At 46.4% G+C, this 26619-nt stretch overlaps 1 protein-coding gene across 2 annotated transcripts in view; it reads right to left on the reverse strand.

Annotated features, from left to right (window-relative positions):
- The window catches only part of LOC111839278 (adenosine kinase-like), a 45209-nt gene that overhangs the window by 7228 nt on the left and 11362 nt on the right, over positions 1-26619 (reverse strand). For both annotated transcript variants that reach the window (XM_023803037.2, XM_023803046.2), the window contains exons 4-8: positions 23054-23132; positions 15597-15769; positions 15123-15231; positions 5655-5825; positions 855-890 (exon numbers count right to left, since the gene is read on the reverse strand). In XM_023803037.2, the coding sequence (XP_023658805.1) occupies positions 855-890; positions 5655-5825; positions 15123-15231; positions 15597-15769; positions 23054-23132 (568 nt within the window). The remainder of the gene's footprint in view (positions 1-854; positions 891-5654; positions 5826-15122; positions 15232-15596; positions 15770-23053; positions 23133-26619) is intronic.

A 26619-nucleotide genomic window follows, 5' to 3' on the forward strand; every position in this document is an offset into this window, starting at 1 on the left:
AATGGCTGATTGCCGGTGATAAATTTGTCAGGATGCCGTGAACAGCATGATGGTGCTTTAAAATTACTGCAGCCTCTCACTACACCGTTGCCATGGGACAGGCTGACACCAGATAACCAGACCATCATTTAACCATGTCTGCGCAAATGCAGACAGCCAAGGGGGACTGATCAGAAGGTTGATCATTGCCTATGGTGGGGTCTGCTCCTGACAGCAGGCTGGCTCTGACCTCTGTCAAGGTCAAAGTGAATCAGCTGGGGGTGGTATTACCTGCGTTTCACAGTTTAAACACACAGCTGAAGAGGGAACAGAAATTGAGATGAACAGCCGTGGGCGACTCCCCGGCACACTGGGATCACTTCACGTTCCCCGCACGTCAACTGCACCTTGTGTGACTCTGGGAGTTGATTATTCATGGGAGGAGGAATCACTTTCGCAAAGCTCCGCATACAAATTGATAACACCTTAAAAATAATGGGCTGTCCTTTATAAACACTTGCTTATTCCCAGAATCCTACTGCAGACATGATGACCCAGTGCTGAAACTGCCGCTTTCCCTCTGACATCCACAGGTGGCGAAGAGGCTAACGAGGCAGCTCCTTAATGAGGCGGCCAGGCGCCAACTTCCTGGGGGGTTCTCAGAATAAATAGCATCTGCAGACGATGTCAGCCCTCGGGCTCAGGCCCAGCGACTACATCACGGTACGGAGCCGGCTGAGCAAAAAACCATGACGGCAGCCAGGTTTCCATGGCAACTGTCACACAGCTTGAAGATTTAACACCACATCAATCACTGTCCAAGAGAACAACACTATCAGCAGGAGTCAACCCTTAAAATGTACTAGGTCACCCACCTTGAAGTCCTGTTCCTTGGCGAAGGTGGCAGCCTCCTGAAACAGAGAACACAGATAGACACACAGACATCACACAGACACACACAGATGGACACACAGACACAAACCGACAGTCACACAGACAGACAGACAGACACAGAGTTAATCATGGTGAAAGGCAGATAGACATGAGCAGAAGACACTTCCCTCCACAACACACAGTTCAAACCCATGAGCGACACACACTTTTAAGAATCTTACAGGTCAGCCGAGCACAACTGTCCTGAGTGCTATAACAGCACACACATTATTTTTGCTGATTTCATTTGCTCTGTCTTTGTTTGTTAGGACCTACACCAGCAAACATACTTAAACTCAGACATAGACGAGGGATGTGAGAGGGACTGAGCCAGCCAGTCATCCCACGCCAGACCAAAGAGGAGGACGGCAGGGAACAGAAGGCCATAATGTTAGCAAGGTCCGAGGGGACGCTGAGGAGAGCAAGCAGGGCCCTTATTACCAGCAAAACCTGGTGGACACCCATCACAGCCTCCATGCCTGGGTCAGATCACATCCTGTGTTCATTCAGAGCAGGACACAGCATCTTACTTTTCACCCAAATATACAGGTAGAGTGACAACTCTATTCAGAACAGAAGAGAAACTGACACTGTCTCTGATCTGAAGGGATTTTCAAGACAGCATTGCACTCTGGGGCTGCCTTCTCAAAAATAAGTAAAATATTTTTATGCAGTCAATACAATGTAGGTGAATAATAATTTTCTTTTTTTAATTTCTGTTAATTATGTTTTATTTTATTAGCAGAAATTATTATGTCACAAGGACTGGAGAAATGAAAACGTGGATCACTGTGGAAGGGCTGGACTATATAGTAAAATATTTTTTTTAAATTTCATATCAGTTGAAATTAATCACCATGATATAATTCAAGTCATTATTATTAAGTCATTATTTACTTCAAGGCTTCATTCTTGCTTCAAATTCCCTTGATATTCCCTTTAAACAAATTCAGATTACGAAAAAATACGACATATTGAATTGATTCCAAGACTTCGAGTAAGTGAGAAAGTAGTCTTGAGACCAAGACTGGACTCAAGTACTACAACACTATCTTACACTGCACAACATAACACCAGGCTGGCCCTTAGGGAGAGACACTGAGGGCTGATCAGGTCACAGCAGCCAAAGAGGGTTGCAGCCTGAGGAAGGGGGTAAAGTTAAAAGACGCTATAAAAGTAACAAGACAAAATGTGACTCTGTCAACAGTAGCAGGAAATTCAGCTGCGTTACCAACATTTCATTACCACAAGAGTCTAATGCCGGGTCAGGGCAGGAAGTGATGAGCAGGGAAGACGCCTAGCAGACTTTCCCTCAGCCGAAGCAGCCCTGCGACCAGCAGCTAACCAGCAGAGAGATAGTGAGCGCACGCTGGTCGCCAGGCAGAGATCATTTAAACCCACCGCTTTGTTTACAAAGACCAAGCCCGAGTAGCTCTGCACGCCACGGCACAACCTGCCATAGCACGACACAGCACGCCACGGCACAACCTGCCATAGCACGACACAGCACGCCACGGCACAACCTGCCATAGCACGACAGAGCACGCCACGCCGCAGTCTCCCTGCCAGGAGCCCCAGGGGTCAGCGGCTCCCAGCCAGAGAAACCATACACTTCACATCACAGGGGCCATGCAGCTGTGGTCGCCTGAACGACACCACATGAGGAGAGGAGATGAGAGGAGAGGAAGGGAGAGGAGAAGCTGGGGCCAAACATCACATGCAAACTACTAGTCTAAAAATAACCAGCCAAACAGGAAACGGGGGGGGGAGGGGCTACTGCAGCAGTGCACAAAGCAGAGCAGGTAGTGTCACATACAATGGTGCTGCAAGCATCCAACAGAAAGTACCGTGAAGCAGAAACGCACCCTCTCCCAACCACGAGGGGATGTCTGAGTGCAGAAAACCAGGCCAAAACACAGGAAGTGAGTGAATCTGCACAACAGACAAGGCCAGATAGACTGGGGGGGGACCAACACGTTGTCACAGAACCAGAGAGAGAAGCAGGCGTCACATGCTCACACATGCAGTCACATACGCTCACACACACGCATTCACACATGCTCGTGCATACAGTCACAAACATGCAGTTACATGCAGTCGCATAGGGCCACACACATGCAGTCATACACAGCCTCACACGCAGTCACACACATGCAGTCATACACAGCCTCACACGCAGTCACACACATGCAGTCATACACTGCCTCACACGCAGTCACACACATGCAGTCATACACTGCCTCACACGCAGTCACACACATGCAGTCATACACAGCCTCACACGCAGTCACACACATGCAGTCATACACAGCCTCACACGCAGTCACACACATGCAGTCATACACAGCCTCACACGCAGTCACACACATGCAGTCATACACAGCCTCACACGCAGTCACACACATGTAGTCATACACAGCCTCACACGCAGTCACACACATGCAATCATACACAGCCACACACGCTCACACGCAGTCACACACATGCAGTCAGATACACAGTCATACATACACAGTCACACACGTGCTCACGCACGTAGTCACACGCGAGGTCATACACGCTCACGCACAGTCACACATGCTTAAATATGCAGTCACACACGCTCACACACAGTCAGACACATGCGCACACGCAGTCACACATGCTCATACACAGGGTGCTTTTCCACCACACCAAGTACTGTACATTTGGTACGGTACTTTCTGTACTTTCCCTTTTCCACTGAGTCCTGTACCAAAAGTGCCAAACCAGTGGGGTACTTCTTTGGTACTTCAGTACTTATTTAATTCTATGTTGACTGGTCATGCAAATAGCCTGCCTCTGAAACATTGCGAATTCAGAAACAACTATACAGGATGTAAAAGAAATAAATAAAAATAATAATAATGAATGCCTGGACAAACAAAGAGACCCAAGTTTTAACTGCGATCTGTTCAGAATAATACATACAACAAGATCAGGACGGCATAACAAGAAATAAAGTATTTTGCATAATATGCAGCACAGTATTGGAAAATGTCACAATGTGATTTTGCTGTAATAAATATTGGGGTTTTTATAAAGCAGAAAAGGAGATAAACACACCTTTCTCACGAACCCATGTAGGAATAATTTAAACAGTAAGGATGAAAATGATTATGATTGTCTTGGAGAACGCATGCAGTGCTCATGCAAACGCAGCGGAGGTAAATTTTAAACTGATTTTTTAAACATATATTAGATAATCTGTAAAAGCAATAATAATTAAAATTTCAAAACTTGCTACGTTTTTTTTCCTATGACAGAGTACATATGTTTTAGCGAAACTACACTCACTGCGCTATAATGTTCATACTGAACTGAAGGTAAGAAAAAGCCTGATGTTTGATCTACCTGACTAGCGATGTGAGAACTGAACATGCATAACATGCGATGCCGGTATTAATATAACACATCGCCCAGCCCTATAATATACTACAGCCCTTTTTTGAATTCAGCACAAAAAATCCCTGCCTCGTATTGTGATGTTATTTGGCGCTGGTTACAGATTTTATGCTACTGGAAAACAAACACCTTGAAGTACCATACTTTTGGTACTTTCTTGAAGAGCCAAACATATGGCACCTAGTGCAGTAGAAAAGCACCCACAGTCACACATATGCAGTCACACATGTTCATACACCCAGTCACAGACCCCCAGTGACTATTTAAATAGTCACACACACACAGTCATACACACATGCAGTCACACACACGCTCACATACATGCAGTCACACAATCACACACATGCAGTCACACGCGTTCAAAGACCCAGTCAAACACACACAGGGTGTGTCCGAAATCGCGCACTTGCCTCAGTGCACTGAGATGTAGGGCGTAGTGCGCACTGCGCACTTCCTCCTGTAGTGCACACTACCATGGGTAAGTGCTGTCATAAATGGAACACTAACGTTTTGCACTTACCGGAAGTGACGGACTAGCATCTGATCGCGATTCTCCGGCGCCCCAAAATATTTGCCGTGTTTTATTTACAATGAATTTCCTTGTGGTTTTATTTGCGTGTATATAACTTATCTACGACCGCCTAACCGGCTAAAAAACTGCTAACATTTACGTGTGCGAACTCTTCTAAGCCGATATAATCGCAAACTCAAAATTATCTATAACTGTCGTCAGAGAGTGACAGGCTACACACCGAAGTATACATCAGTAAAATAATTTTATTAATGTTACATTTATATGACGCAGTTGCCTCCGAATGAGCTTGCGTGTCTGTGTTGTCCGCCATTATTTAAACTTGCCGAAAGTCCCTCCCCTTCCGCTACGTAGTCAAAATGGCGTCCGTTTAGTGCGAGTAGTGTCCATCGTTCTGCACTGCGTTTTCTGGCCGTTTTCAGTGCACCATCCGGGTACTTTCAGTGCACTTAATTTTGGCTTAGTTGTCAGTGTGAACGCACTACGCCCTAAAATCGCGCACTAAAAGTGCGCAAGTGCGCGATTTCGGACACACCCACATACTCACACATGCAGTCACATAGTCATACACAGGCAGTCACACACACGCTCACATGCAGTCACACGGGTTCACAGACCAAGTCACACACACACATGCTCACACATGCAGTCACATACAGAGTCATACACATGCAGTCACACATGCTCACAGGAGGTACTGTCTGGGTGAGGACATGATGACACAGATTCACACACAGCAAGAGGAGGCCAGCTGCCTGGGGTGAAAGGGACCGAGCGGGGCACTCACCGTCTCATTCCCGAAAAGGATGTCCACATAAGGCATGACCTCCATCAAGGACTTCTTGAAGAACTGGCAGATGAATGGGGCCGACAGGTTGAGCGCAAATATCTTGTTCTTCTCGGAGGCATGTTTGGCGACCTTCAGAATGGACTCGGGTGACACGGTGATGAAGAAGCCCTGTGGGAGAAGCACATGGCTCTGGGGTTAAAGATGCCTGAGGAACCGGCCAGACATAAGCATAACCCTCCATGCCAGCAGCAGAGGCGGTGCTGCCAGCCAGGTCAGAGAGCCCACAGGTAGAATCGGCTCAGGATCAGCGGACAGGGATGGAACCGACTGGTCCCAGCGTGGACCCACTTAAGAAGGATCAGCACCAGGGTTTTTGTAATTATTACATTATGGGGACCAGATTTCCCCACACATCATAAAAACCTGTAACTTTTTACCTTGTGGGGATATTTTTTCAGTTCCCACAAGGATAGCCTCAAGTTTATTTAAAAAAAATCTGTGACTAACTAAAAATAACAAAAGTCATATTTAATTTGGTTACTTATGGTTAAGGTTAGGGTTGCACAGGGATTCAGACCGTCATAGTTGGAATTAGGGTAATACTCATAAAAATGCATGAAGAGTTCTCATAAAGATATGAATACAGGGTCTGAGTTCTGTTACCAGAAAATGTGGCTTTTTGTGTGTGTGTGTGTGTGTGTGTATTGGGGGGGGGGTACTTTTGTGGTAAACTGTGAGTCCAGAGTCAAGCAGCCCAAGCAAAACCTACAAATACACATCCAGTTGACCTTGTTTCACTCACACGGTCTCACAATGGAGAGACAAAGAAGCTCTCCTCTACCACCGAAGGGAGACTGGTGATGGAAGGGCATCTGGGACAGAGATAAGTTGTGAGTGGGAGAGGTGACACCAGCTGGGGAAGTGTGGTGTGAACCTGCAGGATGCCATCTGATGGAGACACCCAGGGCAGCAAGGGGCTCCTCACTGCCAAAGCCTACCTGCCCACCCAAGGGAGGACAGAGCCCATAGCCTCTGACTGTGGGGTGAGGTACAGAGCGGCCTGAAGACAGCCAGTGGAGCCCGGGTCACTTGGCTCGGCAACATAACCGTCTAAATCCAGCCTTTGTACCATCAGAGCGGGCACTGTGTTCAGGCAACAGAAGGGCAGGAATAGCTGCAGCAGCCTGACGGCCAGTATGCTACTCTCAGAGACCTCGAGGGGGAGCTGGGTTCACATCCCCAAGTACAGACGCTGCATGTTGGTGCCTCCCAGGGATCCAGAGTGGACAGGGGCTGGGTTACACCTCGAACAGAACCACCGGCAGTAACGCGATTTCTCACACATGTCACGCACGACAGAGGCGGTGGTGGGTTTAAGGTGGCATTTAAGCTGACAGCTTTTGGGAGCCATGCTGCTAAGCTAAGGAAAAGAGGATATATTAAAGGACAGAGGTAAAAAGGGACAACTCAGGGAAGAAACAGGCCATGAATGAGTGAGTCTGCTAAGCATCTACATTACACTATCAGGCAAGACAGCCAAACATTTCAAAACAATCTGAGAAATGAGCCAGTCAGGTATACATGTCAGAGGCGGAGTTGGAAAGGAAACAGGCCTGTTAAGCCTAGTTCATACTTCACTTTTCTGCATGCACTTTCGGACTGGGATCAGTTGTCCATGCAGCAGCTTGTATTCATACTACATTTGCCTGCGGATGCAGATGGTCATGGTCGATGGATGCATATAGCAGTGATATTCCACCAGACCAGGAGAGGGCAGGTGTATTGCAACAAACACAAATACAAGCAGTGTAGTGAAAGAGGTAAACTTTTATCAACAGTTTTGAAGTTACTAGTCAAGGCTTGGGTGGTATTACTGTAATAAGGCATACCACAGTGTTGCTCTGCTCAGCTGGGACCCCTCAGAGAGGCCTGTGGGGTGGGAGAGAGGGGCTGTGTGCCAATCAGCCCCACTCAGGCCTGCAGACTATAAGGCCCATTCACAGAAAAACCTCCTCTGGGTCACCCCACTGTAATGGAGCTCTGATCATATATTAAAAAAAAGCAATGGAATGTTAGCAGAATGTCATCATGGAGATTTGCTTAAAACATATCCTGGAAACAGATCCTGACATGATCCGATGAGCTGCTAATTCATTGGTCTGGTCCAGAGCAGGTTGAGGCCAGCACCCAGTGGGATAGGCAGCCAGGCCCATTAAAACTAGAGCTGTGCTAAAAAAAAAAATCAATACGCCAATATATCGCAATAATTATTTTCCCGATATACTACATCAATTTCTAGCTCCGAAAAAAGATTTTTTTTCTGGGGGGGCAATCATGTTTTAAACTGTTTGCAAAATATAATCAGATATTTTGGGAACTAGAGCATTTTATTTGTCAGGATTTGCACCCCTATAGTGTGGTACAAAACACCAGCTTCAGGTATATGGTTAACACCCTGGAGCTGCGCTAGGTGATCGTGACTCGCAAGCACATCACGGAGGTAGCCATGCCTAGGATGTATGAGGAGTGAAGCAAGCTGTAAGAACATCTCTTCTCTCAGCAGAAAGAGTGGCCCTTACGCGTACATGCGGTGGCTGGACTTTGCGAGCCACTGAATCTTATGTTAGGATCACGCCGCACCACATTAATGAGGACTGGCAACTGATTTCTCATGTTTTGCAGACGAGGGCAATGCATGAGAGCCATATGGGCAGTAATATCACAGAGCTGTTGAAATAGGCAGTGGAGGAATAGGACATAAAAAGCAAGGACCCTGCCACAGTCACTGACAATACGTCAAACATGACCATCGCAGCGCAACTCGCTGATATGCCACATTTTAAATGTTTTGCTCACACGCTGAATTTAGCATCACAGCATGCGCTGAAGCTACCACCAGTCATCCGATTGCTGGGAAGGGTTAGAAGAATAAGTAGCTTTTTCAAACGCAGCACCACATCCAACCATGTACTGCGTGAAATACAAAAGTTGCTAAACTTGCCTCAACACATAATGCTCATTGACGTCGTACCCAGGTAGAATACTGCATACAACATGCTGGAGTACATATTAGAACAGCAACCAGCAATCCATGCTGCCATCCTCTTTGCACACTCTGCGAGTCAGACATAACAGCTGCTGAAAAAGTTGTCACCGCTATGAAGCCCATGAATGTAGCTACACTCGTTACGTCTGAAGAGACCACTCCAACACTGTCAGTTTTAGCTCCACTCCATGCCCAGCCGATTCATGATCTACACAGCCCGATGGATTCCAACTTGACAAGGGAAATCAAATCTGCCACATGCCAGGAACTTAACAAGAGATACTTCAACGAACAAGAGACTCTTTATGTGGCCTCAGCTGTGGATCCGAGGTTTAAGACCCTACTCTTCCTCACAGAGGACCAGTGCCAAGACATCTATGCTAGAATCACTGCAGACACTGCAAGGAACAAGGGGGCATTATAGGTAAGATAAACAATGCCATAAACTAAAACATTAGACTACTGTCATTACTTATCAATACAACATTTAAAAATATCCATTCACATTTTCACAGTTTAAAAATAAATACTGGTGAATGATAGACATAAATATTACAAGTTTGCTAAATTTAATTCAATTGGCATTTATTGTACAGACTTTTATAGTATTTCCTAAATCTTGCTCTTTAGTGGACCTGCTTGCTTGGACTATGCTGCAGGTTAGTTTGATAATACTTTAAAGTTCACTGATAAAACTTTGAAGAATACCCGTGTTTTATCATACAAATATGTCTGAATAATATGTGCTAAGTCTATTGTTGCTTAAACAAGTTGCAATTCCCTAGCATCCTCTGAAGAAAGGGTATTGGACCAAGTCACTCAGTCAAGTGCCTGACGCTGTAAATAAATAATATGTTTAGAATGATATTTGATTGTGATTTTATTGATACTGATTTATTATGTTGTCCTCCCCGCAGAGGACCAGGAAAAGGAGGACATGCTCCCCTGTCTCTCTGTGTCAGTCCACTGGACTGGTGGAAAGCGCATCAAAGTCAGTATCCTCTGTTGTCACACATTGCAAAGAGATACCTGTGTCCCCCAGGGACTAGTGTCTCCTCTGAGTGAGTTTTCTCTACTGCAGGGGGTATTATTACAGCTCAGAGTAGTGCTCTTACCACAGACCATCTTGATCAAATTCTATTCCTTAACAAATCGGAAGTCAAAGCAGGCCTGCCATTCTATCCATGTTTTTATTAGGGCTTCATTTTCCAAAGTATAGTGGACAGAGGCAAATAACATTTGAATTGGATAATAGTATGTTTACAGTTTATTAACACCATGCTGACTTTTAGTTTTATTAATTTTTTATAATTTTGTTTAAAAGAATCCTTAATATTCACAGTGTTTTTCCTCTGACATAATTGTGTTCAGTGACAATAAGGAGTGTCTATGTGCATATGCACTTTATTTTTTATATGACTACATTTCAGCTCAGTGTTCTACTAGCCCCACACCATCCTCAGGTAACTGTCTGGGCACTTTATATTCTTATTTCCAGCAATTTATGCACTCAATATGTTTTTCATGTCAGTGTGTCCACTGGTTCAGTTTGTCTAGTTAAACTGCAAGAGTGTTAGATTTCATTTTTCATTTTAATATAATGGCAGCAATATCAGTGTGTTTGACAATTTGCCAGTACTGCAGAAAATAAATTGAAAATTTTATTGAGTTATGTTGCTTTGACTCAATTGACTGAATTATTAATATAATGTGATGCAATCGCCCTCATTATACACAGCAAGTTGCATTTCAGCTTTGTTTTTACATTTTCAGTGAACTACAGTATGTGAACCACCCAGTGTGTGGCTTATGCTCAGTCAAACAGAGCCTCCCTGACTATATCAGGCACATTGAGCAACACTGGGTACCAGGTGCCGCAGCCAGCTGGGCACCACCCAGACTAAACACAGCACACATTCTGCATCCCAACTTTATTATTATTTTTTTTTCTCTCCCCATGGTGATTAATGTCTGTTGTTGTTATGATTGTTGTTTTTGATTGTGTCCTCTCCCCCCCCTTTTTATTTTTTTGGTATAATCACGGTACTAGGACGGGTGAGTTCGGAGTGGCCACACTGGAATTGAATATCTTTACACTGTAACTTTAATTAAAAATAAAGTTGTCCTCCAAAGAGGGGGGGTGGTGGTAGGCAGAAAAAAAGACGGTATGACACAAGCCAGCAAGCTACAGGAATGCCTCCTCTTTAGGGCTGAACCTCATTCAGCCCCCAGTGGTTTTATCAAACATGAGACAAGCTGGCGGACAGTGCCAGGCTGGGGACTCCATTACAGACCACTCCGTCTGACAAGCTGGGGGACAGTGCCAGGCTAGGGACTCCATTACAGACCACTCCGTCTGACAAGCTGGGGGACATTGCCAGGCTAGGGACTCCATTACAGACCACTCCGTCTGACAAGCTGGGGGACAGTGCCAGGCTGGGGACTCCATTACTGACCACTCCGTCTGACAAGCTGGGGGACAGTGCCAGGCTCGGGACTCCATTACAGACCACTCCGTCTGACAAGTTGGGGGACAGTGCCAGGCTAGGGACTCCATTACAGACCACTCCGTCTGACAAGCTGGGGGACAGTGCCAGGCTGGGGACTCCATTACAGACCACTCCGTCTGACAAGCTGGGGGACAGTGCCAGGCTAGGGACTCCATTACAGACCACTCCGTCTGACAAGCTGGGGGACATTACCAGGCTGGGGACTCCATTACAGACCACTCCGTCTGACAAGCTGGGGGACAGTGCCAGGCTGGGGACTCCATTACAGACCACTCCATCTGACAAGCTGGGGGACAGTGCCAGGCTGGGGACTCCATTACAGACCACTCCATCTGACAAGCTGGGGGACAGTGCCAGGCTGGGGACTCCATTACAGACCACTCCGTCTGACAAGCTGGGGGACAGTGCCAGGCTGGGGACTCCATTACAGACCACTCCGTCTGACAAGCTGGGGGACAGTGCCAGGCTGGGGACTCCATTACAGACCACTCCGTCTGACAAGCTGGGGGACAGTGCCAGGCTAGGGACTCCATTACAGACCACTTCATCTGACAAGCTGGGGGACATTGCCAGGCTAGGGACTCCATTACAGACCACTCCTAAGTAGGGATGGGACGATCCACATTTTTTCAGTTCCGATCCGATTCCGATACACAACTGCCGATACCGATACAGATTCCGATACAAGAGCACTTTTTACTTTGTTATACTTTATGTATTATTTTTTTTAAGCTAGTAAATACAGATGGAAAAAATGCACGACAAAAAATATTTAATTAGGCTACTACAAACATACATAACGTACTGTTCCACCTCGTTTGTATGTCTTGTTTTAAGCATTTGCAGTTCAATATGAATATCTTCAAGTATTGGCGTCAGCTCAGTTACACTTGCGATGGCAGCCCCTCTTGTATCACAAGCTGCAGCGAGTTCGCAGGACAGTCCAGGTTAGCGACTCCCAAATCATCCATTTGCTTTTTTTGTCTTGACAGTTGCGTGCACTTTGTTAAGTGGGATTGTCCATTAAACGCTATAATACCATTTCCCACCTCTCAAAACTTTATTTTACAAAGATGCCTCAAACTGGTTTCTGTTAAAAGCGTAAAATACTCCCAGATCGTCATGTCTCATCTTACGCTCCTGGTACTGAGAAGGGTATGCGCATGACGTCACAGCAGGCAGCAGTCACTGTACTCACACCCACTGAGTAGCAAAAAAGACTGAGGGACAGCGTTAGTGTTCGATTTGAATGCCGCAAAAAACACATGTAAAATGGGAAAGAGCTGTCGTGCGATTGATTTTTTTTTTTAGAGATTGCCAAAAACTAAATAAGGACATGGCTCGGTGACACATGGCCGATACCCGATCTGTGAAATAGATCTGGATCGGCGCCGATACCGATCCGAATATCGGATCCGTGCATCTCTACTCCTAAGGACGAGCTTGGGGACAGTGCCAGGCTGGGGACTCCAATACAGACCACTCCATATGATGAGCTGGGGGACAGTGGCAGGTTGGGGACCCCATTACAGACCCCCCCACTGCTCCTTAACAGGCCAAAACTGGTAGGGAGACACTGAAATATGGGATGACGCCAAAGACAGGGGCCACAGCTCACCAGCGGTGCCAGCCCTGACTGTAAGAGGGCAGCCAGGGCAGAAACAATAGTGTAAAGCAGAACACGCTGACTGAGGTGGGACGGACTGGCCATCGAATGGATGGCAGCTTCAGAAAAACAAGACTAATATGCTCTGGAGGGTGTCATTCACATGCCGCAGTGACCAGGCAGGTCCGTCCCCGGGGATGGGGCTCGAGCCATGGCAACAACTGAAACCAAGGTTTACGTCTGGGTCATACTGGAGATGGATCTAGTCCCACTGCCCCTGGAAGGACATCGCAGGAGGCATTCAGGGACACAGGGCAAGCCCACAATGCCAGTGTGAGCAGGGCCAGAAAACCCACTGTAAGAACGATGTTCACTTTAAGCAAGGATTTTAATTTAAGTTGTATTTATGATAAGGTTGATAGGGCCAGACATCCTAAGAAAAAACACTTGTCATCAATTAAAAGCACAAATTACCTCCTATAAAGCCTGAAATGAAACACTACTCATGACGAAATGTAGACAATATACAGCGAAACAAAAGCATAATTATTTAGACTAAAATCCAATAGGCTGACAGAGATAACCGAGCGAATGCAAGGGCGTCAATGGAGCGTGACCTTCCAGACATACCAGATGGTCAGATAAAGGAGGCATGTTAAGCGAGCACATCCCACAACAAGATGATATCGAGGCAGCCTCAGGAAAACAATGCAGGGCCCAGAACTTTCAAAAAGGGTTTTTGGGCAGATTCACTGAGGGCAGGGGGGAGGAGCTGCTCACTAAAGCATGATGAAGCAGTACAGGCCCATTAAGATAAGATCGCTGTGGTAAAAGGGCGAATCGGCACACTGGAGATGAGAGTGGCTGTCACACACACACACACGGGTGTCTGACCCTCAACACTCCTGAGAACTCAGCAATAGGCCTCAGGTTGCCAACCATTACAAGCATATCTGCATATATCTACAAATTAATAAATTTATTATTAAACAAAGGCATTCTGACACGAGTGAACATTCAATTCAATTTGAATTTATTTAGCACATTTTTAGAACATTACATTGTCCCAAAGCTCTTTATATTATCCCTGCCCAAAGCCCCCAGTGAGCAAGTCAGTGGTGACAGTGGCAAAGAAAACCTCACCAGCAAAAAACAGGGTCAGCAGAGGAAGTCAAATTAACGTCCCATCAAACTAACAACCTGCTAATACCAAGGACCCCAGGGAACACAAACTGTACTACTGATTCATCTGAAGGTTTTTAAACCATTTGTGGTTTAACTTAATTATATATCCCAGGGACCACACTAACACTCTTTCTGACTCCGCTGCTCCTTTAGCCCAGCCGCTGGGCCAGGCCGCACCACCCACCAGGTGCCACACTGAAGCACTGGTGATCACTGGCCAGGCATCCACCCCCCATCCATCTGGCAGCACAGAGACACCCTCCCTCACCAAGGAGCAGGGCGGCACGCATCCAAACAGCTGCCCAGCTATGGGTCGGATTGCTAGAAAAAGCGTCACCGATAGAATGAAACATGGAAGCACATTAACCTCTTCACATTAACCGCTTCTCCACGACAAATACAGGATCAGGCTCATTGTCTCCCAGGTTCCCCATCATTCAGGTTCTTATCGTGTGTATATTTAAGTATTAAAAGGTGCCTGCCCAGTGCCCTGAAAGTCAACTCCAAACTGGACACCTTCAGGACAGTCCTTTCTATTTATCCTCCGGGGTATACCTGCTAGTCCTGGCCCAGTTAACCATTCACCCAGTTCTCCCAGTCAGTTCTTCCCTGGTTCACTCAGCCAAATATGCCCCGCGTAAGTCCTGGGTGGCAGTGGTGGCCTGATGGATGGGAACTTAAGATTCCCAATTTAAGATTAACGAAAGATTACTGGTTTGAATCCCTGACCAGTAAAGTACTACTAAGGTACCCTGAGCATTAGCTGCCCCATGCAGTGTCACAATGTGACATATGGGTTAAATGCACAGGACACACTTCATTGTTGTGCACTGTGTGCTACAGTGTGTCAAAAATGGCAACTAATCACCCCCCCCCCCCCACCCACCATTCTCTCGGTTCTCCCAGTCAATTCTGCCCCAGTTAGCAATTCCCCTGGTTCTGCCCTGGTAAACTTTTCCTCCAATTATCCCAGTCAATTCTGCCCCAGTTAGCCATTACCCCAGCTCTCCCAGTCAGTTCTACCCCAGTTAACCATTCCCCCAGTTCTCCGAGTCAGTTGTGGCCCAGTTAACCATTCCCCCCAATTCTTCCTGTTATTCAAGAGCTGAGCAACTTACTGCAATGTAATATATTTTGGCTTTCATCACCAGTGCCCAGTTCTGATCCAGATCCAGATGTTTCTCCTTTTTATAACAATTAGCAGCTGCCAGGTTAGCGACCAGGGACCTGGAACAAAGACAGTACAGGTACACAGGTAAAGACAGAGCCTGCAATACATCTGCGTGGCTCGCACAGAATTGGCTATGATACCAAGCTGTCCTGTTGGCCACAGAATTCACTGAGAGCGTGATGTGAAAAAGCTCATTTCTGAAGAACCCAAACCCTCGAAGTGGAGATGCCAGGAGACCTGACCACAACACAGACTCAGTCAGAGCCAGCGCAACCGCTTCCCATGCAGCAGACAGGACAGTACAGCATGCGGGTGATGGCTGACAGATGCATCTGGCAAACATGCAACCTGGAAACTGCCCCCTGGCCCCACCCTGCCCCTGCCCCCTGCCCCCACCCTGCCCCTGCCTCCACCCACCCACCTGTTGTCGCCGGTGATGCAGGCGGCACACGTGCCCGTGGGCTCCTCGCTCTGCTCGTAGTAGTGTGCCTCTACATGGGCCTCTGCTGCCTTCTTCTTCAGGATGTCGCCAAACTTGTCCTTGCCGATGCAGCCAAAGAAGGTGGCCACCTTGCGGGGCTCCTGGATCATCCACTGTGGGGAAGCGAAGGCTCCATGAGGCGGACACCACAGAGGGAACAACAAACAGAAATGGGTACAAGCATCCGATTCAGGTCTTACAGGACTCCAAGCAGAAACAGTGCCACCACACCTTGGCTGTGTGTCTCCCAGCTCTATCCCGAGGTCAGAGCATGACCTGGGGGGGGTCGTCTCATATCACAAGGCTGTAGTGACATGGGGCTCCCAGGTGGGGACTGACTCATACAGTTCTGTGTCACTGATACTCTGAGACAAACCCACGTCAGGCTGGAATATGGCCCTCCACCACCAAAAGAAGGGGAAACTTTCCTAGCTCCCTAAGAAACAACCCATTACCTGGGGGAGCCCAGTATGATTGAAGTGACACAGCAGAAATGCTGATGGTGAGGAACACTTCCGGGATAGGAAGGCCAAAGAGCCAACCGCTGCCCCAATGTGGTGCTGTTTAACAGACTGCCACAGCAAAGGCTGCAGAAGTTTTATGTTCCTTAAGATGTACATTGAAATATATATAAATTTGTTTCCACTTCACACATAAATGAAACAATAACGACCTGTTACCAAGGCAACTGGTGCTCAAACCCAGCCATAGAAGAGAGTAACTCCTAGAGATGCCTTGCCCAACAAGTCCTCACCATCTCCTACTGGCACCCACTCACACTGGTCAAATAATTTAACAGCACTCAGTCCAGCCGGACCCCCAAGTAGTGAGAGTCAGTGGGAAGATCCCGCTAAGCAGGAGGGCCACCTAAAAGAGACTAAGGCAGACTACATACTTTCCAACGCCAAGGGGGAAGAAGCCTCATCACCAGCTGAACACGAACAGGGTCCATCAACGAATTGACCAGGAGGTTCAAAGCCCTGGGGAGCCTTAATGTTGGACCCTTAGGGCGTTTTCATACCAATGAGCAGGAACCTTGCTCCTGGTTCCAAGTTCCTGAGACATTTCGACTGGAACCTTTTGTAGCTCTTAGCCAGTTTCACCTTTTGCTTTCACATTGCAGGAATTGGGATCTTTATGCTTTATGCTAGTTCTTAAGTTAAACTTTGCACATAATTTCATACGAAACTGCACTGCCACCCCAAAACAAAATGGGATACAACCTTTAATTTATATTTTATTTATACAATCTGCAACATGTTCATAATTTATTATTAAATCATGCCAGCTGATCAATCTTTTGTTTTGCACTGGATAAAAAACAATGCGATAATTAAACTGGGTGGGAGGATGGATACAAACAACCATGTTCTCTGATCCCTCTGACCTCCGGGGCGCCCTGCCCACTCCCGCACCCCCCACCCATTTCCAGGATTTAACAGCAGCAGAGCCCCACCTCACCCAGACAGCTTGTTATGGTGACACATCAAGAAACACGACACATTGTTATGGACATGGCACTGAACTTAGGGGACGGGGGGCAGCTGCTGGCATAATATTAATTATTATTATAATAATAAAGTAATAATTAATATAACTATTTTTTATGATTGTAATACTGTCACGGCACCTGTGTGTGGCAGGTCCTGAAACACTTGTGCCCTCTCCTGTCCCCACATTACCCCATTTGGCAAATTTCTGTCTAAAAGGGCAAGTGGGCTCATTCGTGTTGCTATTTCACATTAAAAGCTTGGTGAGATCAGGCCCAGACTGCAGGCTCATCATCCATTTAGACGTCTTATATGTGTGCAGACAGAGGCATTAGTGCTGCACATCGGGTCCAGGAGCACACTCAGTGCAGGAACAGCGGCAAGCTCCTCACAGAGGGCGTGTCCACCCCCTACAGAAGGGCACAACAGCTTATGGCCAGGAGCCTCCCAGCCGTGAAATCCCACTGTGGGCCAAGTGGCATCCTTCCTGCAAAAACACATGGTTATTCCACCTGAACGGACCTGATGCATTAGGAGCCGTGAGCCCTGCTCTTGTAACGTTTCTAAATGACCAGTGCAGGGCTATCACCTGTTACTCTGATGATGATTAAAGGGTCCTCAAATAAAAAGTACACAGACATTTGCAGATGTATTTTTCCTCATATAAAGCTGCCATTGAAATACAACCATGCTGCCAAATACAACAGCTCCTGCTTTAAAGGACCGTCAGAAGACAGAGCTCAATGCCACGTGGTGACGACCACCACGGGAACTCCAGTTAAACTCCCTTTAAAGCAGAATGCAGCCTGAGCTCCATAACTCCCAGGGTCCCCGTGGCACAGGCCAGAACCAGCCTTAGTGCCTTGTCTGATTATGTCTAGGAACTCACATTTAAAGAGCACATTTCACAAGGATGTTACCACCAGAAGACTATTCAATTTTCCACTGCTGTGGGGCTGTGTTCATTTACAGCATCCTGTCAGTCAAGCAGCCACTAGTGACTAGGGCAATGGAGCTAAACAGCAAGGATCAAACACTCGCCGCATCCAGGAGGATCCAGAGAGAAAAAGGGTAGAGTATGTCCCTAATGAAAAATGCATGAGACCTGGACAGCGGACACAGGTATATATAATGTACTAACTAGATGTTGTTGGAACAACAACAATATATTCTCTACTACTCCAACACCCTTAGCACACTCTCCCCACCTCTCCAAAAAAATCTTTATTAAAAGCCCAATTTTATGCTACTTGTTTCAATCAGGTTCAACAAATCTGTGCCTCTGGCTGCCCTTTCAAGTACCACCGCTAAGGGACACTGCTTCAGCTTTGATGTGATTTATCTCAAAATGAAATATGCCCCAGATCATCACCTATAATATGTTCTTGGGAAGCTTGAAAAAAAATTTGTGGCGATTAGCTATGACGTGAAATCAGATATACATCTTCATCTGTATTATGTTTTTGTGAAGCACTAATAACAGCCATGAAATACTTCTTGACACATTCACAGTGTCAAATGTTTTATGCAGTCATCCTTCTCTTTGCTGTCACTAAGCAATTTTGGTGCGATTTGTCTCAAAATGAAATCAGGTGCAGATTTTCATCCAAATATGCTTTGTGACATACTAATAAGATCAAGTACTTTTTGACGTATTACATTCACAAAACAAACGTTGTCTGCTTTTGCCCTTCCTTTTGCCGGCACTAAGTGGCGTTGCTTAAATTTTGGTGCGATTGATCAGCTGATTTCAGATAATCACCCATACAATGTGTCTGCAAAGTTTGAAAAAGATCTGTGAAAGTCCTTTTGCGTTATTTTAACTAAAAGGATCAAGTGTCAAAACTGTCCTTTCTTTGCCATCACTTGAAGTTTTATGTCACATACACAGTCATACTCTGTACTACTGTGCAGGAAAATGCTTTTGAACCTGCTTCCAGGATTGTATTTGAGGAAATAGGCAGTACAAGGAAAAAAAATTAATCTCAGTTTTGGCCTTCAGGTAATAGCAGTGCCTCCCAGACCGCATTAGCAAGAAGAGGCGTGGTGGGCGGGAACTTCTTTTATGTTCAGCACTTTGTCCTCCCTGTGGCTGGCCTGCAGGTTCAGATCACACCCAGAGACAGAAATGACACGTGCCTAACAGTCATGGGAACCCAGCAAACAGCATGCGGCAACTAGCAGGAGATAGTCACTTCTAGTTCTGAACTTCTAGTTCAGCTGAATGTTTCTGTGCCGAAAAGGCGAACAGTGGCTCATCCAAAAAGGTGCCAGTGGTGCTAACTAGAAAACTGCACAGTCATTGTGCTTTGCTACCTGCTAAGAGTGCCATGAATCCAGTGCAGCTTCTAAGGACCATACTTTGCAGTTTGCAGTTGAGCTTCATTCTGAGCAGCCCTATACATGCTGCAGATTACACTTCAGGGAGCCACTTTGTCTCATTCCAACCTGGCCAGGCGGACTCCTCGCGTAGGTAAACAAAGCGGGAAGGTGAATAACAGTGTAGCGGTAATCTCCGATGGGAGATATACAGATTGCAGGCAGTGCCAGCTACAGGGACGCTGATGAGGGCTGAGAGGCAGTGTGTAAACACACAGCTTCAGTCTCATTGCCCTTCTTTGTCACTGATACCTTTGTGGTGTGAGTTTGGCTCTGCCTTCCAAGTCACATCTGACCTCCGATGGCACCACCATCTGGGGAAGCATGGGAAAGCTGGACAGCAGTGTAAAGACTCCAGCAGCTATCTGGGCATATCATCTCTGGATCTTATCCTTATAGCTGGGACGACAAAACTCCATGTGGACCCCAGAGTATTGAGGAGTCCCCTATGGGATTGATTCATCTTCAACACCATTAACCTTGTGACAATATTGACATCACAAACATGTGTCACAGAGTGCATAAAGCACACGTGCAGCAAGTAGATATGGAACCAGCCAGTGGGGCTAACAAGCTGTTAGCATCCTCGCAGGACACCGCAGGGCCACACCAAAGACCCAGGGACACATCGTTCCCAACCTGCTGCAAAGCCCACATGGCCACGGGTGGCACCAGGACAGGGCGCACACTGCCAAACAGCGCACCCCGCCACCACAACACACCAGGCATGAGTGAAGACACAGCACATTAACACCATCAATGAAGAGCAACGTGAGACACCATCAGTGCCAGCATGCTAAACGTCCCCTGAGGACGGCTGGCCTGTTTGCTGCCACAGGGACATGCAGCTCAGCCTCCCCCAAAACACTTCAGAAACGTCACTCTGTCAGCTGCCCCCTGCCCAGCTTGGCCTCACAGTGAAAGAAAAAGAAAACAGTGACTCAAAGACTAAGACAAATGAAAATAAACTATTTTTGTTAAGCATAAGTCATGGATCATTTCTGTCAGCCTGGGACAAACTGGTACCATTGATTACTGTAAACACCCCAAAACACGAGCTGGGAAAGTAAGGGTCACAATCATGACCATCACCTGCAGAAGTTCCTGTTAAGTCTGACACATTTCTCAGATGAAGCATTCCATGCTGGTCCCCTTCAGACTATCAGGAAATGTTGCGGATAACTGTTTGTTATCCTGTGTTAACTCAGGAAGTTAAACAGGTCTGGTGCTCAGGTCACACATACAGACAGGAACCCCATTCACTGTCATGTGGCTGACTGTTGCTATTTTAGCTGTTTTATCAGTGTGACTTCACACGCTGTAGTTCATCTCAGACCATCTGCCTACCTGAGCCTTCAACAGCGCTTGCCATCTTACTGGGAATGTGGGTTAAGTCCAGTGTTTAAGGGTACAGCGTAAAGGCTGGTTCATACTTCTCCGCACTCGCGTATCCACACTGTGTATTTCTCTGGTCAAGCTGCACACTTTGAACACACGCACAACGTGTTGCATTTATATTTTTATTAATAGTAATAAAAATATTATTCTGATACTCCCTACACACATACCACAGCAGTGAGGTTTGTGTCAGTTTTTCAATGTTTTACAAATTCAGAGAGCCAGCTCACAGGGTTGCCAACTTTGGTCAGCTGGCTGGAGTGAGATTTTCAATTCCAAACAAGTATGTACTCACACACACACACACACACACACACACACACACACACACACACAAGCATTTACATGTATGTAACAGTTTTACTGCCTTGTAAATAGTTTGTAGGGTTTGAAAACTACCCAAACACTCATCAAATGCATCCATGTCGGTGTTAAAGTGAATGCTAATAAATCAATCGTGCGCAGTGTGTCCAGAGTTGCGAGTACACCACTGTGTGGACACAAACTTGGGGTGCAGCAGGCGTTCATCCGCAGAGGCGCACAAACACGTCAAATGTGTCATAAACGTTTGAGTGGACACATCTGCTAGTACGAGTGCAGAGAAGTATGAACCAGCCTTTAGGACTCACCTCCCTTGTGAGGCAAGGCTGCAGTCAGCCTTCCCACCTGCACAGAACAGGCCTGGAAAGGAGCTCCCAACAGGTTTGAATAAGCCACCTCCAGGGACACCCACACGGTACACACACACATGCCAGGAACCCGTGTGCCCAGAGATGTGTCCTGCATGCCCCGAGGACTCAATCAGGCCACAGTCATCAGCAACCGCGTCTGACATCCCCAGTCTCTACTTCCCAGTCAGTCCCAGCACACAGCTGAAACCATAAATGCAGTGAAATACACCTAACCATATCTACAAATGAACACAAAGAAGGATTAAACAGGAACCCAGATGTGAAAATCAGAGGGAAAGACATTTTAACTCAACAAATGCCCTTTGCTTCACCATTTTTGATTTTGATTAAATCTGGCACATGAATTACACATACCTTCCAGAGCTCAAATGTTTTTTTCCCCTTTGCCTTTTCAACTACCTGGGTATAAAAAATATGATAATTCGAAATGCTACCTTATGAGCTGTACCTTTTTTACTACTCCAGCTACACAGCTCAGCTGTAGCTCATTGGAAAGAACAGAAGGAACAGTTTTTTGTATAGTACTTTAACATTTTTCAGTTCATTGTAATCAAATACATATGTATGTGTAACACTTGTTTAGAAAACACTGAACCATTGGTTGGTCCCCGTCAAGAGGTAAAGACCTCCAAAAAAGTTTTTATATATAAAAAAAAATAATAATAATAAAAAAATGCTGTTTTTGAGCCTCAAAAATTTGGCAGAAGGGGTAAAAAATTTTCACTTCAATGGGAAGAAAGTCTACTGGTCTTTAAATGAAAAAATTGTGCTGTTTTCAAAGGAATGTGTTTTCAAAGTTATGAGGCTGTAAATGTTTTTTCAAAATAAACAATAAAAAAATATTTCTGAGCTCTGGAAGATGTGTAATTCACGTGCTATATTATTTCAAAACCAAAAATTCTGATGCAAAAACTTTTGCTGAATTAAAATGGAACGACCCCACTACAAACTCCAAACCATGCATTGTGTGGGGGCTGTCTATGACATTACAGGTCACAGACCAAAAGCAAAAACAAACAGATCAAAGTTACATGGGGGGAGATGTACCCAAAGGTCAGATACCTAGGCTGCGAGGGGACAGACAGACAGCGTAATAACATGATACACAACACCACACTGAGCTAATGGGCGCTTTTCCACTGCACCAGGTGCTGTAGTTTTGGTACTTCAAAAAAGTACCAAAAGTACGGTACTTTGAGGTGCTGGTTTTCCATTGGCATAATTAATTAATGTACTATAACTTTTGGTACTGGTACTCGACTGGAAGTCAATGGAAAACGGAAAACTAGCAAAAGTACCATTCCAAACGCATAGTACCTGGTGTGTTGGAAAAGTGCCCAAAATCTAAGTGCCTGGGAGCATGTGTGTGTGTTTGTGTATGTGTGTGTGTGTGTGTGTGGGTGACAGAGGCTGTACAAACAGCTTCGGGGGGGCAAACCTGGGCAATTTTTATTGAGTTCTGTGTGGACCCGCCTGCATGGTACTCGACCTTGAACTTCTTGACCAGTTCTTCAAACCTGCAGAAATAAAAGGAGGGGAGAGGAGGGGCGGTGAGGTTTCGACGTGCCAGATGAAAGTTCATGCAGTGCGACAGTTTGTGAACAGGAAGCAGGACAGGAAGCAGGCACTGTGCCTACCAGACGAGTACAGGGAGTACCCACCCAACTGATGCCTCGCAAGAACATGCAGGCTCCCTTCACAGCCATCTTAACCCCTGAAAAGCCCTTAACCCAGCCGCTCCAGGGAGGCTGGATGCTAGCCCACCCTGAACTGCGACCCCCAAGCATTCTTTCCCTGTACATCTTTCATGGAGTGCAAGGTGGGCCAGGTAAAAACACACTTTCCCCACAGGTCTGAATACAGTATCACTATTCTACTCCATTCTATTTTTCTGCAGTCATGTAGAGACTTCTTACCTCAGGCATGATGCCCCCATGTGCCACCCTAGGGTGCAAATTCTACACCCCGCTTCTGTGCTGTGTGTGGACTCAAAGCTCCACAAACACTGAACGCAGTATGGGCATAAAACACAGGGAGGACAGAACAGTGCTGTGACCCACTTCAGTGCTCTGAAGCATAAAAGGTCATGTTAGGACAGTCTGAGCTGAAGTCAGCCGCGACGCTGATCTCAAAATAAATCTCCATCTGTGCAAAACAATAAGCGAGATCACAGCCACCTGAGAGCTGAAATACCAGAATATCAACATGAAACACCTGCACCGCAGTGCTGAGAGCCAGCTCACAGTGCCCCCTGTTGGCCAGAGAGGGATACAGCCTCATAACGTGGGAACAGAAGACAGGCCCAGACGTGCAAAGCCAAAGCGTGACTGCAGCATGTCGGGCCAAGCGTCAGCAAAACCACAGAACCACAGCAAGCCGTTCCCACCAGCTGCAGGGGGATGGGTCAATGCTCCTCAGGAGGGTGACAGGCCTAGAGGGCAGGAAATGAAAGCTTTAGTTGCGGCAGCTCTTGTCCTGCTGTGTACCACACACTGTGCGCATCTGCAGTGGGAACCACGCAATGCAAACACACAGCAAGCACATCAGAGCCTTGCACGTTTGTGCATATCGCCTACGCACACACCTCGGCACACGCTTATCCTGACAATGGGCGATGGATATGCAGCCGGTCAGAAACGGCGGGAAAACACCACGTCCCAAGGAGCAGCATCCATTCAGATAGATCGTACCACCTGCCAGGGTCGTGGGGGTGACGCAGACGCTTTGTGCCATGTTTGGCAGGTAATCATGTGAGTCAGAGAAAGCCTATCTCAAGCTAGCCACCTGACAAGATCGCAGAAGAGAACACCCCAATAAGGGCAGCTGCAATGGGTGGCAGGGAGACGTCCCCAATTGGCCACTGCCCCCTCGGCGAGAGATGTACTGGGTAGGGACGAAGCACCCGCGAATGGTGGCTTCCAGCTGATGACCCTGCAAACTGACCCGAATGTGCATTGTTGAAGGTGTGACAGTTTCAAGCAGGGATAACTGTAATCACTGTATAAGATGCTGTGAGCAGTGGTTTGCCACATGTAGACTGGGTCACGATCCCCAAAAGTTACCTATGGCGCAGAAATCCGGGGCAGGGACATTCAAGCCATCTCGTTTGAATTCCCTCACCACAAATGTTACACAATGGGGGAGGGTGAGTCATGGAAAAGCCAGAAGATCAGACCCGCCTGTGTGTGCAGTTAGAGTGCATTAGCTGGAGATGAGGAGTGTGAGATGTAAAGCATGTCAGAGCACATCAGAGCATGGCCTTGAGGCAGAGAAACAAACACTGAAACATCATAACGGTCTCCTGGACCTCCTGGATCAGAAACCTGACATATTGTATAAAAACACCCGTCAGGGAGGTAGACAACCCCCATGGTTCTGGTGACCATTCAGGATTCATTACCCATAATCCTCTGAGGCACATTCATCTTGCCTCACTGAATGAAAGACAAGAACTCTTTACCAAAAAAGAATTAGGGATTACCGCGTTCATTCAAGAAAAAAAGAGCGCCATCTCTCGTCATCCTGCCATCTCTCGCCATCACATACTGTAGGCAGCAATGCCACAAGCTCACGTTCACCACAGTTCATATGCCTGTATCAAACTGATGAGGCTTTTGTTTTCATCACAAAGGGCCAACACAGGGCATAGCGGTTAGGAGATCTGCTGTGTCTGCTCTATCAAACTAGGTTTAAATAGCTGGGCATAAAAGGGTGATCCAGGATGCTTTCAGGACCAAGACTAAATGGGAGCCACTACAAATAGTCCAGTCAGACAGGGTCTTAAGGATCTAGCCACCCCAGAGCTCTACTAAACACTGATGTCAGTAAAGTGCTTCCCACTCCATAAGGGTTGTTTGGGATTTTTGTTTGTTAATTGTGTGCTAATGATTAGGGATGGGCCGATCCACATTTTTTCAGTTCCGATCCGATTCCGATACACAACTGCCGATACCGATACAGATGCCGATACAAGAGCTCTTTTTACTTTGTTATAATTTATATATTATTTTTTTTAAGCTAGTAAATAGATGTATGACAAAAAATATTTAATTAGGCTACTACAAACATACATAACGTACTGTTCCACCTCGTTTGTACATCTTGTTTTAAGTGTTTCTGAGGCATTTGCAGTTCAATATGAAGATCTTCAAAACAAGTATACACAAGTGGCGAATGCTTAAAATTTTTACACAATTTTCTCCCATTGGCGTCAGCGCAGTTACACTTTGTTGCGATGGCAGCCCCTCTTGTATCACAAGCTGCAGAGAGTTCGCAAGACAGTCCAGGTTAGCGACTCCCAAATCATCTATTGCTCTTTTTGTCTCGCAGTTGTGTGCGCTTTGTTAAGTAGGATTGTCCATTAAATGCTATTCGCACCTCTCAAAGCTTTATTTTACAAAGACTGCAAATCGCTGTGCTACTGGTTTGTTAAAAGCGTAAAATACTCTCATATCGTCACGTCTTATCTTACGCTCCTCGTACTGCGAAGGGTATGCGCATGACGTCACAGCAGGCGGAAGTCACTGTACTCACACCCACTGAGTAGCAAAAAAGACTGAGGGGCAGCGATAGCGTTCGATTTGAATGTTGCAAAAAAAACACATGTAAAATGGGAAAAAGCTGTCGTGCGATTGATTGTACAAATAGACTTAACATGAAATAGGAGCTATCTTTTTAGAGATTGCCAAAAACAAAATAAGCATAGGACATGGATCGGTCACGCATGGCCGATACCCGATCCGTCAAATAGGTTTGGGTCAACGCCGATACCAATTCGAATATCGGATCAGTGCATCTCTACTAATGATACAAGAAAAGGAAGTGAACATATGTGTGATGCCAGGCTAAATTACGATTCAGGGACTTAAACACAGCAGCCTTAAGGAGAATGATGTGTACAGACCTCCCAGACTCCATCCACCTGCAGGAGGTGACAGTCAGATGCTGGAGGGGATGTCCCACTGGATATACAGTTTATGGCAGGCACACATCTAGATACACACT

Source organism: Paramormyrops kingsleyae, chromosome 3, assembly GCF_048594095.1.
Source record: "Paramormyrops kingsleyae isolate MSU_618 chromosome 3, PKINGS_0.4, whole genome shotgun sequence".
Classification (NCBI taxonomy): Eukaryota; Metazoa; Chordata; class Actinopteri; order Osteoglossiformes; family Mormyridae; genus Paramormyrops; species Paramormyrops kingsleyae.